Source organism: Gavialis gangeticus, unplaced genomic scaffold, assembly GCF_001723915.1.
Source record: "Gavialis gangeticus isolate Ggan-Ray unplaced genomic scaffold, GavGan_comp1, whole genome shotgun sequence".
NCBI classification, from domain to species: domain Eukaryota; kingdom Metazoa; phylum Chordata; order Crocodylia; family Gavialidae; genus Gavialis; species Gavialis gangeticus.
This window is the reverse complement of record NW_017729032.1, coordinates 253,218,492-253,235,426: the sequence shown is the minus strand read 5'-3', so window position 1 is coordinate 253,235,426 and position 16,935 is coordinate 253,218,492. Positions and strand designations below refer to the sequence as shown.

At 39.7% G+C, this 16,935-nt stretch overlaps 1 protein-coding gene across 1 annotated transcript in view; it reads left to right on the top strand.

Annotated features, from left to right (window-relative positions):
* The first annotated feature begins 225 nt into the window (after positions 1-225).
* The window catches only part of NSUN3 (NOP2/Sun RNA methyltransferase family member 3), a 43,579-nt gene continuing 26,869 nt past the window's right edge, over positions 226-16,935 (top strand). The window contains exons 1-5 of the mRNA XM_019525726.1: positions 226-281; positions 5,478-5,587; positions 12,024-12,367; positions 13,538-13,692; positions 15,681-15,802. Of these exons, the coding sequence (XP_019381271.1) occupies positions 240-281; positions 5,478-5,587; positions 12,024-12,367; positions 13,538-13,692; positions 15,681-15,802 (773 nt within the window). The 5' untranslated portion in view covers positions 226-239. The remainder of the gene's footprint in view (positions 282-5,477; positions 5,588-12,023; positions 12,368-13,537; positions 13,693-15,680; positions 15,803-16,935) is intronic.

The window sequence follows — 16,935 nt, the reverse complement described above, 5'->3', positions numbered from 1 at the left end:
TAGCTCTTGTGCCAGGCCAAACGTTGCTCTCCTGAAAAGACCTAGGGCTTTTGGGACATAGCAGAAACTGTCATATCAGGTAACTTAGATGCGAGGGTGCACGGTCCCGCTTCCGCGCCGCAGCCGTGAGGCTGCTGGGGTTCCTTCCGCCCAGGCGAAGGCGGAGCAGAGGCCGGGCCTCCTCCCAGCGGCTGGGCGGGGCGGCGCTGCGCGGCTCTAGCTCCGCCCCGCCCGGCGCCATGCGGCTGCCGCGCTGCTTACTTGGAGCGGCCCGGGGGCAGGTGAGACGCCGGAGGGAGGGGGGTGGTTGTAGGTGTGTCCCGTGTGTGTAGGGGCAGGTGGCTGAGCCCACCCGGCCCCAGCCCCGGCCCCGCCGGCAGCCCTGCTTCTCGGGTTTGCTGCCGCCTCTCGGCGGTAACTGTCGGCCCGGGTGTCCGCCTCGCTCCCGTCTTGCTGGGACTGACTGCTTCCTTCCTTCATTATCCCGAGCATCGACTCACTGATCACGGCTGACGTTATACGTCCGCTGTTATTCCTTGTTAACATCTCATTAAATATTATTCGCGAATAATAGTGTTGTATTAACAAGGATTATTCGCGAGTCATTGTTTGCTGTTATTGATGTGTCCATTATTATTACGAATAACTTATTAACGCACTGTTTAGTGTGCTTCATTATTTCTTAATCGGTATTTGTAATTATTAATTTGTTAATGCTATTATTATGGGCGATTTATCGCTATCTTCATTATTCATTTGCTTCATTGTTTGTTAATTGGTATTCATAATTATTAACTTAGCTATTATGAATAACTTATTATTGCTATCTTCATTATTAGTTTGCTTCATTATTTGTTAATCAGTATTCATAGGCTGGAAGGGCCCCTGGAAGATCATTGGGTCCAGTTTGTTATTATTAGTTTGTTAATGTCATTATTATGAATGCTTTATCGCTATCTTCATCATTAGTTTGCTTCATTATTTATTAATCAGTATTCATAGGCTGGAAGGGGCCTTGAAAGATCATCTGGTCCAATTTGTTGTTATAAATTTGTTAATGTTGTTATTATGAACAGTTTATTGCTATCTTCATTATTAGTTTGCTTCATTATTTATTAATCAGTATGTGCTGTTATTAATTTTTTACTCTCGCTATTATGAATACCTTATCACTATCTTCATTATTAGTTTGCTTCAGTACTCATTAATCATTACTCATTATTAATTTGTTAATGTCCGTTATAACAAATTTCTTATTGCTGTCATCATTATTAGGTTGCCTATCATGAAAATTGATGTGAATCATCATTGTCATGAATATGCTAGTAGCACCATTAGTGATTGTCAGAATGATTCACTATTTATCATCATTGTTATGATTGGTTGATCATGCTTATTACTGATTTATTATTGCTGTTGTTATTATTGTTGTTGTTATGCCAGGCAACCCCCACAGACAGGGGGCCTGGGTGCTACCAGCCCTCCCGAGGGCCCCGTCTGGGTGGAGGCCTCAGAGGAGCCCTGGGTGGGAGGCATCACTGGGACAGGGTCCCTGGCTGCGTGCTGTGTCCTTACCATGATTGAAGGCTCCTCTTCTTCTGCTCTGACTTACCTTTTGCACCAATCCTACCCATGAAGTGGCCTGCAAACTGCTTCCCCTGTTGGCAGTCCCTGTTTGCTGGCTCCCTGGTCAGAGGCACCTCCTAACCTAATTTTCTCCTGCCACAGCTTGAGGCTGTTGCTCCTAGTCCTGTCCCCTGTAGCCACAAAGAAAAGCCTATCTCCTTTCAGGTATCTGAAGACTGTTATCAACTCTCCTCTTAGTCTTCTCTTCTCCCTAATTCTAGTAACCCTAGTTCTTTCAGCCATTCTTCATAAATGTTGGCTCCCAGGCCCCTGCACTGGGCTCTTTCTAAATTGTTAACATCCTTCTGGAATTGTAGGGCCCAAAACTGGACACAGTACTCCAGGTGAGGCTTCACCAGTGCTGAAGAGAGCAGAAGAATCACTTTTCTTGATTGGCCAGTGACACTCCTGCTAATACAATCTAGTATGCTGCTCATATTCAGCTGTTGGTTCATTGTAACCCCCAAGTCTTTTTCTGTAGCACTGCAGCTTAGTCCTTCCCCAGCCTGTATTTGTACATGCTGTTATTCCATCTCAAGTGCAAGACTTTGCACTTGTCCGTGTTGAATCTTATCTGATTGATTGCTGACCATTTCTCCAGTCTGTCCATGTCATTCCAGATCCTAGCTCTGCCCTCCAGAGTGTCTGCTGTTCCACCCAACTTGGTGTCATTTGCAAGTTGGCTGAGCGTGCACTTAGTGGCGTCATCCAAATCATTAATGAAGATATTAAGTAATACCAGACCTAGCACGGACCCTTGGGGACCCCCACTTGATGCCTTCTCCCGACTGGACATTGAGCTATTAAAAACTACTTGTTGAATAAGATGATCCAACGAGTTATGTATCCCCCTTACTGTCCTTTCATTTAGTCCAGGGGTCAGCAACAGTTTTGGGCAGAGTTCCAAAAACACCTGCAACCTTAGCTCGTAAAATGTTGGTGTGCCGGGGTGGATGGCAGCAGAGTTGTCAGGGGTCTGATCTTTGTTGTGGCAATGCAGCCCTGGCCCCTGAGGCACACGTGCCAAGCAAAATGCCTTTACCACACTGGCTTCTGTGCCAGGGGTTGCCTACCTCTGATTTAGTCTGTATTTTCTTACCTTGCTAATAAGAATGCTGTGGGAGACGGTGTCAGAATCCTGGCTGAATTGAAGGTATACCATGTTCACTGTTCTACCCTCATCGACAGAGCCTGTCACTTTATCAGGAAAAAAAAAGCAGGTTGGTCAGGCATGACTTGCTCTTGGTGAATCCGCAGTGGCTGTTCCTGATCACTGTAAAGTACCTAGGAGAGAACAAGGTGGATTCCTTGAGGACCTGCTCTATGTATCCAGGTATTGAGGTCTGGCTCACTGGTCTGTAGTCCCTTAGATCTTCCTTCCTTTTCTTGAAGATGATGATTACATTTCCTCCGTTCCAGTAATCAAGGACCTTACCTGACCTCCACGACCTCTCAGATTCCTTCAGTACCCCTGGGTGCATCCCATCTGGGCCTGCTAACCTGTTCTACCATTACTCTATTGTTGTTTGTCTCCTGTATCTCTGCTGCCACCTGCACTTGTCTGGTAGCTGCCGCCATTTTGTGAAAACAAGTAAAAAAGCCATTGAATACTTCATAGTCTGTAAGTAGTTCCTTCTGCGTTTCGTGAGGGACCTATGGAATCTCTGGTTTTCCTCTTGCTTTCTATATATGTAAAATCCCTTTTTATTGCTTTTTGTGCCCTTTGCCACCTGCATTTCAAATTGTGCCCTGGCCTGATTTTTTTTTCTCTGCACACATATGCAACACTCATATACTCTTCCCTAGCACGGTGACCACGTTTCCACTTTCTATAGGATTCCTTTTCGAGTTTCAACTCCTTGAAAAGATCTGTCTAGCTAGGCTGGTCTCCTCGTGTACTTCCCATTCTTCTGCCTCATTGTGATAGCTTGCTCCTGTACCCTTAAAAGGTTGGCCTTAAAGTACAGCCAACCCTCCATCTCCTTTTCCTGTAAGGCTTGCCTTCCAAGGGATCCTGCCGTCTGGGTCCCTGAGTTGTTTTGCTTTCCTGAAGGCCAGTGTCCTTATACTAGTGTTCTTCCTCCCTCTCCGTAGGATATTGAAATCTAGCATTTTGTTATTACTGTCACCCACATTACCAATCATCTTCACATTCTTAATCGATTCCGCCGTATTTGTGAGTCAAGAAGAGATTCCCCTTCCTTCTTGGTGTCTCTACCATCTGACTCAATAAGGTTTCCCCAACACACTGCAGGAACGTGCTGGACTGTTTGTGCACTACTGTGTTTGCCTCCCAGGAAATGTCCCAGTAGTTAAAGTCCCTCATGAGAACCAAGTCCTGTGATTTGGAAACTTCTGTCACTTGTTTAAAGAAGGCCTCACCCACCTAGTCCTCTTGGCTTGGAGGCCTGTGCTGTATGCCCACCATGACATCCCCTGCTTCTTCTCTTCCCTCTGACCCAGATGATTGATAATAGGTATAAAACTTTTAATACAAAGACAGCATACGTAACTTTTTTCCTTCCCATTCCCCATCCAGACTGGTCCAGTTGCTTGGACAAAGACAAATACCACCCATTCCTTATAACTGAATGAGTGCATTTTTATTTTTTGTGACAAAATTTCAGGACACCTGCACTTAGTTATTCCTTGAGTACTTAATATATATTTCTACCCTGGAAGGTGACTTTGTTAAAGATCCCATTGTGGAGTTCTGCTTGCAGTGATTTTATTCAAAGTCAGAAGTGGTTTATGTTCCTACGTGCTAGACCTGCAAATCCATGCTGTGTTCTGAGGTTGCCTTTTATAGCAAGGGAATCCCTCTGCTTTTTTTCAGCCACAGTATAGTTATCCAGTTGCTTGAAAACAAGTAACATGCTTTCCAATTTAATGATGCAGTCTGAAAGTCAAACTCTGTTTTTTTTGTACCATTACTAGTGTTCAGTACTGCTGACCTAAATTTGCCATTAGCTATACCTGTGTTGCCCTCATAGGTTCTTATTATGCTTTCAGTGACACCGGTGCAGCCCCCGTTGGCCTTCTCTGTTAAAAACAGCATCTACAAAACTTGCTCATAATGATTCTAAGGTCCTGTCAGTTTTACTGCTGAAAGGTGACCTACAAAGTATGTGAGAAGGAAGGTGGGAAGAACAGGGTCAGTGTTCTTTTTTCTTTCCTTTAAGAAACAACCAAAAAAAAGGACACAATCAACATTTTCCTTTTGAAGGTCTCTTTTAAAAACTTAATTTGGTACAGAAGCTAAAGTATCTGATGTGACACTGGTTTTCTTTCAGAGAAGGAGATGCTAGGAATTCCCTTTAGGTAACAGTGAAAACATAAAACTATTGAATGAATTCAGCTCGTCTTTGCTCTTAGATTGAATTTGCTACTGTAACCCTTTATAGCTGTACTCCAAATCCAAGAATACAAATGAATTTCTATTTCCTAGGTACATCATAGGCCATAGGGTGTCTCTTGCCAGGGGTGATGGTTTTCTGGAAACATAATTCCCATAATCATGCTTTGCTTATTTTGCTTCTGGTATTCTGGGGCCCAAGGAGCCACTTTATTTGCTTGGCATCTGGGAGGAAGGCATGTCATAAGAATGCAGTTTGGATGACTTGTTCACCGGTGGAAGAAGAGTATGCATTTACTCTTCTTATTTTATTAATGGCACTAAAACAACTATTGCTGGTCCCATAAACATGCATAATGTGCTCCAGAAAATGAAAAGTGGGGATCCTAACATCACTGTTAATATGTACAAACGAGTTTTTGTATCAGTCTACCAAGATCTTTGACTAATGGTTTTTACTGACGCACTTTTTTCCCCTTCTCTCCCTCCTCTTAAGCTGGAAAATAAATCCAAAGGAAAGCCTCGAAAGCAGATATGCCAAGTTGTTCTGCATCATTTTGAAGAGCAGTACACAAAGGAATTGGGAGATACGTGGATCAAAATCAGGTCACTTTTTAAATATGATTTTCAATACTTCCTAAAATAGTTATAATGAGAGACGTGTAGAATGCAAATAAACATAAACAAGAACCTTAATTTTCATTTTAAAACTAGTATAGCACCATGGAACGATAGATGAGTTAATGCCAGAAAATTAACTAGAATGTAATGTAAGCAGTCTGTATTTAGAGATTTGATGAATCTAGCTTGAAAGTATTTAGTTTTTCACTAGCTTCAGTTCTGCATTATTCAAATTGTGGCCACTGCAGTGCCATTTTTACTTTCAGCGCTTTACTTAAGACATTTATGCTACAGCCCTATAAAGCTGCATAGGGAGAGACAAGAAAGAGATGGGACAAAATGCATCGGACTGGTTTTTGTTGGAAGAAGCTGAATTTGCATAAATAAATAGCTTGTTATGCCAAACATTTGCACTGATTCAATTTAATATTTTTTGATCCAGTTTAGCTGAACTAGCACAAACCCTCATGTGGTCATGTTAGTTTGTTTATTTTCATTGACAATTTAGTTCATTTTAGTTGATATAGAGCAGATTAGGAATTGGTTTAAAATAAACCAAATTATGCATCTCCAAATAGGTGTGTTTTGGTTGAGACCTGATTTACTGGTATTAAAACTAGTGTAGGTTTCTCATGTGGGCAAGATCCGAATCATTTATATGGCAATTGTTGAGAAGTACTGCAGATGCTATCAAAAAGGGCATCTAAGGGTGTTTAGATTTGTGCAAATAATGCTAGCCATTTGCCAGATCCTACTGATATTGATGTTAGTGTACCTGCTAATTCATATGAGAAAAGCCTAGTCACAAACCATTAAGACTTCTTAACTCAAAGTACATTGCCTCTAATAACAACCTTGAAATAAACAGGACCAAGTTGTTTTCAGGCCTGCAAATAGCGAAGCACTGACTGTATTTGTTATGGTCTAATAGGATTAACTGCTCAACCTGCATAGTGGGCAATTTTCTGATTCCCAAACGAACTCACTGTATGTAGCTCAGCAGTGAAGTGAACTAGGTCCAAAAGAATGGCTGCTGTGAGAAGCAGAAAGAGAGAATGAAGAAAATGAAAAAAAGAAACAAGTGTTTTGCAGGTGTGTAAAAGGTGACAGAGAAAATTTCTCATCCGTCTCAGACAAGTAATTTTCTTTCTGAAAAGCCTATTTCATTATTTTCCACGCATGAATGTTCAGGAAAGATCGAAACAATTCAGTGTGCATGGAGAGATGCCAGGGTGACATGACTTCAAAGCATGGGCTTCTCTACTTCTATGGGTCTGAATACTTGTCCCATTTGACGCATGTCCTAAAACAAACCCTGCTTTACTATTTTTAATTAATAATTACTTTGTTGGTTTATTTAGGAGAGTGACTTGATGAAAGAGTAATATCCATTTAATTAGTTCTTACAGTACTTGCCAAGAGAGTTTTAGTGGTAGCAGAAAAGGACAGAGATACTTGAGGTTCCTGTTTTGGTTTTTCTTCTATACGTATGCTAGACTTCGGATGAGAAACTGAAAAATAAAAAACTTGCCTGAGGAGCTTAAGATAAAAGCTGAATACCCTCTCCTTAACTCATTTAAGTGTATAAGGAAACCACAGAAAGTGATGTGAATAGAAAAATGTTAGTTGTAGCCTTCAGTAGCTTGGCTTCATCAGCTTGTGTTGTCCGGACCGTCGAGAGAAACTTCTAAGATGGAAAAAAAACATTAAAAGGGAATATTTCTAAGAATAGCTGTTACAGTTTTTTATTCTGTGATCAAAGAAAAATATACCAAGCAAATGTTTATCTTATATAACACTTGGCTACAAGTAGAGAAAGAAATATTTATTTTACTCTCTCTTCTTGATTTGCTTCCTTTGGTCCACTCTACACATGCAGGTAAAGGCGCGATTAGATACCACATGTGCATGGCAGGAGGTGGAATTGTGGGATTGCACATTAGATCCAATCATGTCTTATTGTTGATGTAGAGGGAGACTGATCCTGGGCTAGTCCTGCATCAGCAAGAAGCAGATTCCAATGGCTGGAGTGTGGAGCCCTCGGCTCCCGCAACCGTGGGCTGCTTTTGTCTTCTTCAGCCATGTGTATACATGTGTATACATAAGCTATATATAGATAGATACAAAATTGTGTAGATGTATGTTCAGCCATATATATAGCTTAACATATTTGGATTGTTAGAAATTTTACATTTTAGTATGCTGTAAAATGGTGAAATATATATTTCTTATTCACTAACTTTTTGCTCATGTTTGTATTAAGCTACATTAAGGTGGCAACTTGAATTTAATTAAACGCTCAAAAGCAGCACTTCAAACTTATTAAACAAAATAATATTTTGGATATCAAAGCTTTTTTTTTTAAATCAAAACATGGTGCTCATTTACAACTAACTAATTTATTAAACACTAGTATCAACTGTTACAGTATTAGAAGTATGAACTGTGGTTAGTGAATTAAACCAATTATTTCAAGGTCATCACGGGGAAAATTTTCTAAAATGCCTAGGTGAAAGTCATTTGAGGTTAAGTGCCTGCCTACCTAATTCCCTTTATAATGAGACAGTCATTTTCATTTTTGTTTACCTAGGCTGTTTTGAAAATGTTTACCGCCTTTCTTTCAAGTATTTGGAACTCATAAATATAATCTTTCTCCCCCTTTTTATTCACAGACTGGAAAATAAAAACAAGCTTTTCTGCTTTTTCAACTTCTAATCAATTTCTCAGCTCTGAGTAAACCAGTCCAAATGAAGAAAATATTTTGTTTGCACTTGCAGAAAAGGCTACTGTGGGTAAAAGCTAGTTTAGCACTACAACAGATTCTAGTTCCTGGTGCTTTACTAGTGACTTTCAGCAGTTCAGTGGTATGACTTTTTCTTTAAAACATCCTCAGCAAACATGTACTGCTTGAATGGTTCTTCTCTAGCCCTGAAATTTATAATGTTTGGTATGATTGCTGGGTGATTAGTAGATGTCCATGTCATATCAGCATTTGCAGCATTTTCTTCTTCAGCAGGTAGGCATCTACCCTGGTACATTGTGTTAGAAATACTGGCAAGAAAATGAAGTGGAGTAAGTGTTTGGTCCATCTGCCTCTTTATTGCATGCAGTTTAGCTTTGCTGTTAGGTATTTCTTGAAGTGTTTTCCAAATTTCAGCAGCATCCACAATACATTAGCAGTCTTTCTGTAATTTGTCCAAGGCTGTGGAAATAGGCCTTAGTATATTCAGGATATCTTCTGCATTTCTCTTTAGTCTAGTGTTAACTGAGCTAGCTGTGATACATCCGTCAATTTTGTCACAGTTTTCACAGATGGTCATCAAAATAGACCAGTTCTTAATAGCTTGAATCAGCCAACCACTGAATTCCATTGTACATCCTGGCGGAGAATTAGCTTGGATGCCCCAGCTCTCTTCAGTGAAGCTGAAGTAAACTGGTGGTTGTTATGGAAGTACTTTGCAATTTTAACATTTTCCTTTATTTCTGGAGTACTTAAACCTTTGGCAAAAAGATTCATCAAATGAGCATTGCACCCGTATGCTAATAAGTTTCAGGTTTGCTTCATTATCTTCTAAGTTTCTTTTTTCATCTGTGACAAGACTACGCGCACAATGCTTGAATTTTTGTTCACGGTTTGTTATGTAGCTTTTACTGCTACTTCTTTTAAATACTTGGCAATATGGACATTTTCCTGTTCTATCCATTGTTTCTGTGAAAAAAAAAACAATTATGTCTTCTGTTGTCACACAAGCACATATTACTGGATCATTGTGTACACTGCTTTATCCATCAAGACTCAAATGAATACTTTTTCCTTTTATGTTTTTTTCCCCACTGTTCAATTTCTCTGTCATACACTGGATCCAAAAGCCTTCAGCAATATCTGTTCTGCTGGGTGGAGTGTAACCTGGTCATAATGATTGAACCATGTCAGTGAAGTGTTTGTTGTGAACAAGATGAAAGGGAGAATTTGTTGCATAAATGAATAGTGATCTTCTCATTTATGTTGCCTTGCTGGACTTTGCTGGTCCTGATTATGAATTCATCCATAGTTTTACTTGATAATGAAGAAGATCTCTTTTGGAAACAAGTAATTCACTGTCTGAGGCATAACTAGTTTCAGTACTGCTGGTGGTACCAGTATATGATTCTGAAGTTGCAGACATTTGCAGATGATTGATGTTCACAATTTCTTACATCTAAGCTGGACCCTGGAAGAAAATGGTTGAAAAGTCACTTGTGCGTTACTTAAAATGCACTCAGTGGATTACATAAAATATGGCTGCAAATGAAAGGTCCCTCGTACAGCAGATATTTTTAACCAGTGTTTAAATTATATAATTTTTCCAAACCCAGTTCTACAGGAAAACTATTAAACTTATGAAGGTTATCTTCTTTTTAAACACTTTTTTTTTTAATCAATACAAAACTGTAGGGAAAAATGTTTACATTTTTATTTAAAATGTATACATGCATATTAAAACTTTATTTCTCACAGGATTGCTTTACCTAGGACTTGTATATTTGTTTACACTGAACAATAAAAGTCATTTCAGGAGTGCAGGTATAACATTAAAAATGTATAATTGACAAATACTCCCACAAGCTAGCACATCCACTCGATTTATAATAAACATTTTAAAATTCATATTATTTATTAGTATTGTAACGTATGGTAAGCAATCCATAAGAATGGTTTCAAAATACTAAGTTCAATAACCAGTTGATCCAGGTGGCTCAGACACATTCACACCATCTTTAAACTCATTGCCTTCTGAGAAGCATTTTTCATGATGTTGCTTCATTCAGGCTACCAGGCCTTGCATATCTTTGTTGCACTGTTTGTTTGGCATGTGGTCCTCCTTTGCCCCGTGATGCAGGAATTTCTTGAAGGTATTCCTAAATAGGGTCTTTTTTGCAAGCTACAGCTATGGCAATATTTTCTTCCATTTTCCAGGTGTTGAAATCATATTGCTTTACATTCCACAGAATATTGTTCCTTTCTGTCTTGAGCCCAGTGTTGGCCCTTTCTGTTATACACACTGGGTGTATCTACATGAGACACTAGCTGCGCAATAGTCCAATAACATTGCATAGTGAAGAACTTTTTTTGTTAACCTGACAGGATAGTAAAATACAATTCCAGTATCTTTTTCTAATACGGTGCAGATAGGACCCAACTTATGATGTGCTACTGTTGAAAAGTGTTTGAGGATAAGTCCTGGGCTGATTACCAAGTGCTTTATTCTTAAACACTGTTCTGATACCTTTTTGTTCCTCTCCTCGATGCTTAGTCAAAACCTTGAAAACAACAAAGAAGAAACACTGTGCATGTGTTAACAGATGTAGAAGATGATGGGGGACCCAAGAAAGAAACAGACTTTTGAACATAGTTTAATCTTCAGTACTGAAAATCTCTCTGTTTTAAACTTTTTTTTTTCTTTAAAAGCTTTTAAAAGGAAGGTTGTAATTGATACTGGTTTTAAATATGCTTGCTTGGAAGCACTTGTATCTGCTGTTAAATGTGCTTCTGGTGCAGAAACACTTCATAGTCTTTCTGGATCAGTTTCTCTGTGTGAATCAGGATAGTCAATTCTGCAGTCTAAATTCTCCCAAAATACATGCGTTTAGAAGGCCTAATTTTTAAAAAGAAAGTCTAGAGGTGAAGTCAGCAAACAGTATTTTTCCAAAAGGAAAAACACACTTATTTAAAAAAGGGTATTTTAAATCCTAATTAGTATTTTGATCCTAAGCAGAGACCTTTTACTCTCTGACAAGATTTGGTTGGAATAAAATAGCTTTTTATTTCTAATAGTCACCTATAAAGGAAAGTTTGTGTAACAAAAAGATTATTAATTCGGGAAATGTTGGTTTGAAAGAACCGAGTGAAAGGTTAATTTTGAATTAGATTGGATAGGTTGTTTAAAGAAAATTCATGCAACTTCTGCGTGGTTGCAGCAGGTAACCTTTGGAAAATGTTGATGTAGTAGAAAGTAAAGCTACATATTTTCCTGGTGGAAAGTTAAAGGAGATGATACTCTAAGGACCTTGTGATAGAATGAGCACTACACCAGGGGCCAGGAATTGCTGCATTCTTGTATAGAAAAATGATTATGGAAAATCAAGTACTCTTACTTAGCCTTTCCTCTTGAAGCAAGAAAAAAAGAAAGGATGTCTTACGACATTGAAAAGTAATGCATTTAAAATTAGAGGAGGCTATAGTTTGTGGCACAGTATATAATTAAGCTGTGTAAGCAGACTATACCTCTAGAATGCACTTAATGCTGTGATTAATATGTGCAAAAAATCCTAGCTGTTTGCTCTTGGTTCTTTTTTATTCTTTGAAATGAGAAGTGTATCATGTTACAGAATTAATTTTGCCTCCCACTGTATCAAATATATATATTTTTTAATTCTCTAGGGACGTGGTCACATCACCACTGTTCTGGCAATATGGTGTCCTACTGAATAAATTCAGCTATTCCTCAGAGCTGGAGAACAACTTGCATCTGAAGGGGTATTATAATCTCTTTCAAAAAACCTTGCCTCATCTTAAGGGATCATTGAAATGTTACATCAGTAGAATTCCTGGGAGATTCCCTGCACAAAAGCACCAGATTGGTAAACTGAAGGAATATTATCTGTTGAATGCTGCTTCACTCCTGCCAGTGCTGGCACTGGACATAAAGGATGGGGAAGAGGTTCTGGATATGTGTGCTGCTCCTGGGGGTAAATCAATAGCTATGCTACAGTGTGCCTATCCAGGTAATGTATAATATCAATATGCCAGTTAGAATTAGGAAAAAGAGAGAGAGGGTAAAATGCTACCTGTATTTATTCAGGTCAGTAAAAGCATGTGCTTGCATCCAATAGGGAACTAGGCTTCAGTTAAAACAACCCCCCCCCCCAGTTTTGTGGAGCCATTTTAGCCCAGAAAGGAAGAAAACCAGAAGATATTAAAATGTAAATTTACCTGCAGGTTACTGAAGACTGAAAAAGACAGGTGCTTTTTCTTGCTCTCTAGAATGCATTCACTGTGTTATATGCTGCTACCAAGCATACCACTTCAGCTATAAATTATTTGCAGGCTTCTTGACACAAGAAAGCAAATATTCTATGGGCTTCAAATATTTTTCCATCTCTGTGCTAATGTGGAACTTTAATTGCACTGGGTTGGCTGGATAGTGAAGCAATCTGTGTGAGGGTGAAAAACCGATCCAAACTCATTAGGTAGCAGGAGAATCTTGAGAGCATGATTTAGGATTGTTCTGTACCTCATCTGTAAGTGGAACAGACTTTGGTTAATGGAAACGTAGAAAAATCAAGAAGAATTTTTCACTGAAAGATAGTGTGTGCTAGCATGTACCTATGTTATATGACCAAGCTCATAGGTGTCTGTGGATGGTATAAGAGACTAGAAGAGAGAAAAATGATTGGGAGCACTGAGTTGCTAGTGGCAAAGGCAAGAGGAAAATATGACCTGATAGAACAAGTCAGGGATGTATTGCTAGTAGGAATGAAAAGGATAAATGTGTTCATGCTAATACAATAGCTTGAAACCTCCAGCAGATGAAGAGTTGAAATGCTTACAAACACAAAATGAAAACAAAGTTTATAATCATTTAAAAGGATATATGCATCCTGTACATGACAATAGAAATAACTTGGAAAAATTCTTTCATAGCACTGAACTTTGAATGTGGGTTATCTTTTCAGGTTTGATTTAGTGTGATAGTCTTAGGCTACTTTAGTTATTTAGTACTAAATGTTTGTGAAGCACCTTTTAGGAGCATGTTGAGATTTACTAGGACTTATAAAAATTCAGCAGTTATAGAATGCATAAGATAAGCCCAGTTAAAGTATTAACATTTCTGTACTTATGTCTTATATTTGTAAAGTTTATAAATAATTGATTTTTAGATCATTTGTGTTTAGGTCATTTTCACTGTAATGAGTATGATATTTTGAGATCAAGGTGGTTGAAACAGACACTAGAATCCTTCATCCCCGAATCCTTGCTGAATATAATTACTGTCTCTGAATTGGATGGGAGACAGATTGGAGATCTCCATCCTGAATCGTATGATAAGGTAACAAGCAGATTGAATCCAGTGATGATATTTCTGTGCTCCTCTCCTTTCCTTTTCTATTTTTCCCTAACATGCATTATAACTGTTTGTCCATGTCCTATAAAAAGGCAGTTAAAACTAGTTACTTTTTCCACAGGTTCTGAACTAGTTGTCATGAGGAAAGAGACCTTCGAATCATTGTAGACAGTTCTCTAAAAAATCAGCTCAGTGTGCAACAGTGACCGAAATAGCCAATAAAATGTTGGGATCATTTTGAAGGGAATTGAAAATAAAACAGAGAACATCACTGTACCACTATACAAATCCCTGATCCACCCATATATTGAGTATTGTGCATCTCTGCCTCTCAACAAAGGATGTGGTAGAATTAGAAAAGATAGAAGGACAACCAAAATAATCTTGGGGTATGAAGCACCTGTCATACCAGGAGAGACTAAAACGGCTAGGACCCTTAAGAAAGGAGAAGTTTGAGGGGCAATATGATAAGAGGCATATAAAATCATGAAGGATGTGGATAGAGTGAATAGAGAACCAAGTTATTAACCAAGTCCTAGAATACCAGAATTAGGGGGCACCCACTGAAATTGGCACAAGACGGGTTTAAAACTAACAAGAGAAATTACTTTTTACTCAGTGCCCAGTTAACTTGTAAAGGCATAGACAGAGGAGGTGGTAGACACAGATCGTATGGCAAGGTTCACAAAGACTCTAGACAGACTCATGGACAATAGATCTATTAATAGCTATCCAACAGAACAGTTTCAGATGTATCCTCTGGCATCTCTAAACCAACAATGGTGGATGCCAGGGTGGGTAATGAGCAGGATATAGATTACTCTAGATCAGGGGTGTGCCTGTGGTAGACTGCATGTCCCAGCAGCTCCTGCAGTGGTGGCTCCTTCTGACTCCTGCTGGACCCAGCCCAACTGCCCAGGCACCCCAGCCTGTCCTCCCTGCACCTGCCACCGGGAGTGGGACCTGTGCGGGCAAGGCAGCTGGGATGGGGCCATCGCCAGGACCGAGAGGGGCAAGTGGAGCCAGGCAAACCCCAGGATGTCGGGGCGGTGACAGCATGGGACTGGGATTGGGGCAGAGCTGTCATCCCCCGTCCGCACACCCTGTGACGTGTGGGTTCTGTGAGCAGGGGCGTGAAGGGAGTGGATCACAGCTCTGCCCCAGCTCCACCCTGTACTGTCACTGCTGCAAGATCCCGGACCTGGAGCTGTTTTGTGCTAAGCCACCCACCCTGCCCATATGGCTTCCAGCCGGCTTCCGTGGAGACCCTGGGATGGCAGGGCTGTGACAGCATGGGGCTGGGGCCGAGCCCCAGTTCTGCAGCCCAGCACTGTCACAGCCCTGTGCTTTGGGGTCTCCTTGGAAATGCTGGGAAATGGAGTCTGGCTGCCTGCTGCATCTGCCATTTTGCCCACCCCTGCTCCACTTATACCTGCTTCGATGCTTTCCCTCTTAACACCCATTCTTGCCACTGTTGGAGGCAGGATGCTGGGCCAGGACCATTGACCTGACCCAGTATTACACATAGCTTTTTGCATCCAGGGAGAAGACACAAGAGTTCTGGCCATGTTATCTACATACCTTAAACTGAACCAAGGAAACTCTGGGTACCTGTGTCTATGTTCACATGTTAAATGATGTCACACATAGCCCTTTGCTGTTGAGTTGTGGAGAGCACACAGTGGTTACCATTCTGTTTCTGTAACATGTAAATAGGTGAATAAGAGGCAGGGGGCCAGGTGGGATGTGTTCTGCTCAATGATCATGGAACAGTAATTAATGTGTAGTTTTCTAAAAAACGTACATGTCAGTAGCCCAAATTAATTGATCTTTTTGCTTCTAAAAAAAAAATAAACCCACTTCACATTTTTGCTGAAATTACATTTATGTGCCGTTCTGCATAGGATATAAAAAAAGTAAGTTAGCTTCATTACATCTTGTGTTCTTCTCTGTTTTACTTGTTGGCTACACAGATATTGGTTGATGCCCCCTGCTCAGATGACAGAAATTGGTTGTTTTCATCGGATGTACATCAGGCAAGGCTTAGACTAATTCAGAGGAAGGTGTCATCTGCTGTACAGATACAGCTGCTAAGGTGAGAAATGCACAGGATTAATTTAAATGAAATTGTGGCAAGCCGTGTCATTGCAGCTTCTCATAATACTTGAGTTTCAACTGCAGAAAGATCCAGAGCAGCCTATTACAATACAAAAATGCATACGAAGGGAGTATTTAAAAAAATTCCTTCTGATTACTTTCTCATTTTTTTTCTGGTTTAAGGGTAGTATTGATTCTACCACTGTTCCCTATTAAGTGAAGTTTTAAATCCCACTTCCCTATTGTCTTTTAAAAGCTTTTTAAAAAGTGGTCTCTAAGTCCTGTCAAATACAGGCTTTTACCATGCCTTATCCTTTTTTTACTTTGAAGCAGAAATATTATTTGCAGTTCATAGTTTAAAGCTATGTGTTCACAAAGCTGTCCATCAGGGTTGGTCATCAGGCTTAAGGTAACGTGGCATGAGATCTTAACTTGTGTTGCCTCACTGCTTATGTGAACTGTTTCCAGGAAGAATTTAACGAACTCTTAGTAGGTTAGCCCATGTGTTCATGGGTTTTCAGGATCAGATCATTAGTTTTTAATTTCACTGCTCTGCTACTGACTGCTGTTAAAACTTTGCGATCTTCAAAGCTGAACAGCTGTTAATAACAGGTTTAGCAAAAAATAAACATTAAGTTGTCGCAACACATTTGCAGTTTAATACAAATGAAACTGCTAATACCTGAAATGCTCTCGTTATCCATGAAACAACCATTGAAATCCCTATGATACCTTGCAGATCTGGTTTGAGTATATTTTGTTGGGATGGGTTAAAAAAAGAGTACTCCTTGAGGTGTATTACTTGAATGGCTGTTTAGTTTTTGCCATCGGCCACACAAAAATTCTTATCCCCCATTACCATTGTCTAGGTTACCCTTGACAAAGCTGTTGCCATTACATATTTTTTCACAAAACCATTTTTAAAAGATAAACTGCCAAAAAAATTAAATAATACAGTATGATGTGAAAAATGGAGATGTTTTGGGAGCTAGATTTAAAAGATATTTTTCTTTTAAAAATACTTTCTATAGCAATCTATTGTTTCATAGTTATTGATCAAGTACTAAACTTTTAAATGTAGTGCAATGTTTCACCTCAGAAGTATATAGCTGTCAAAGCAAATTGAGAGAG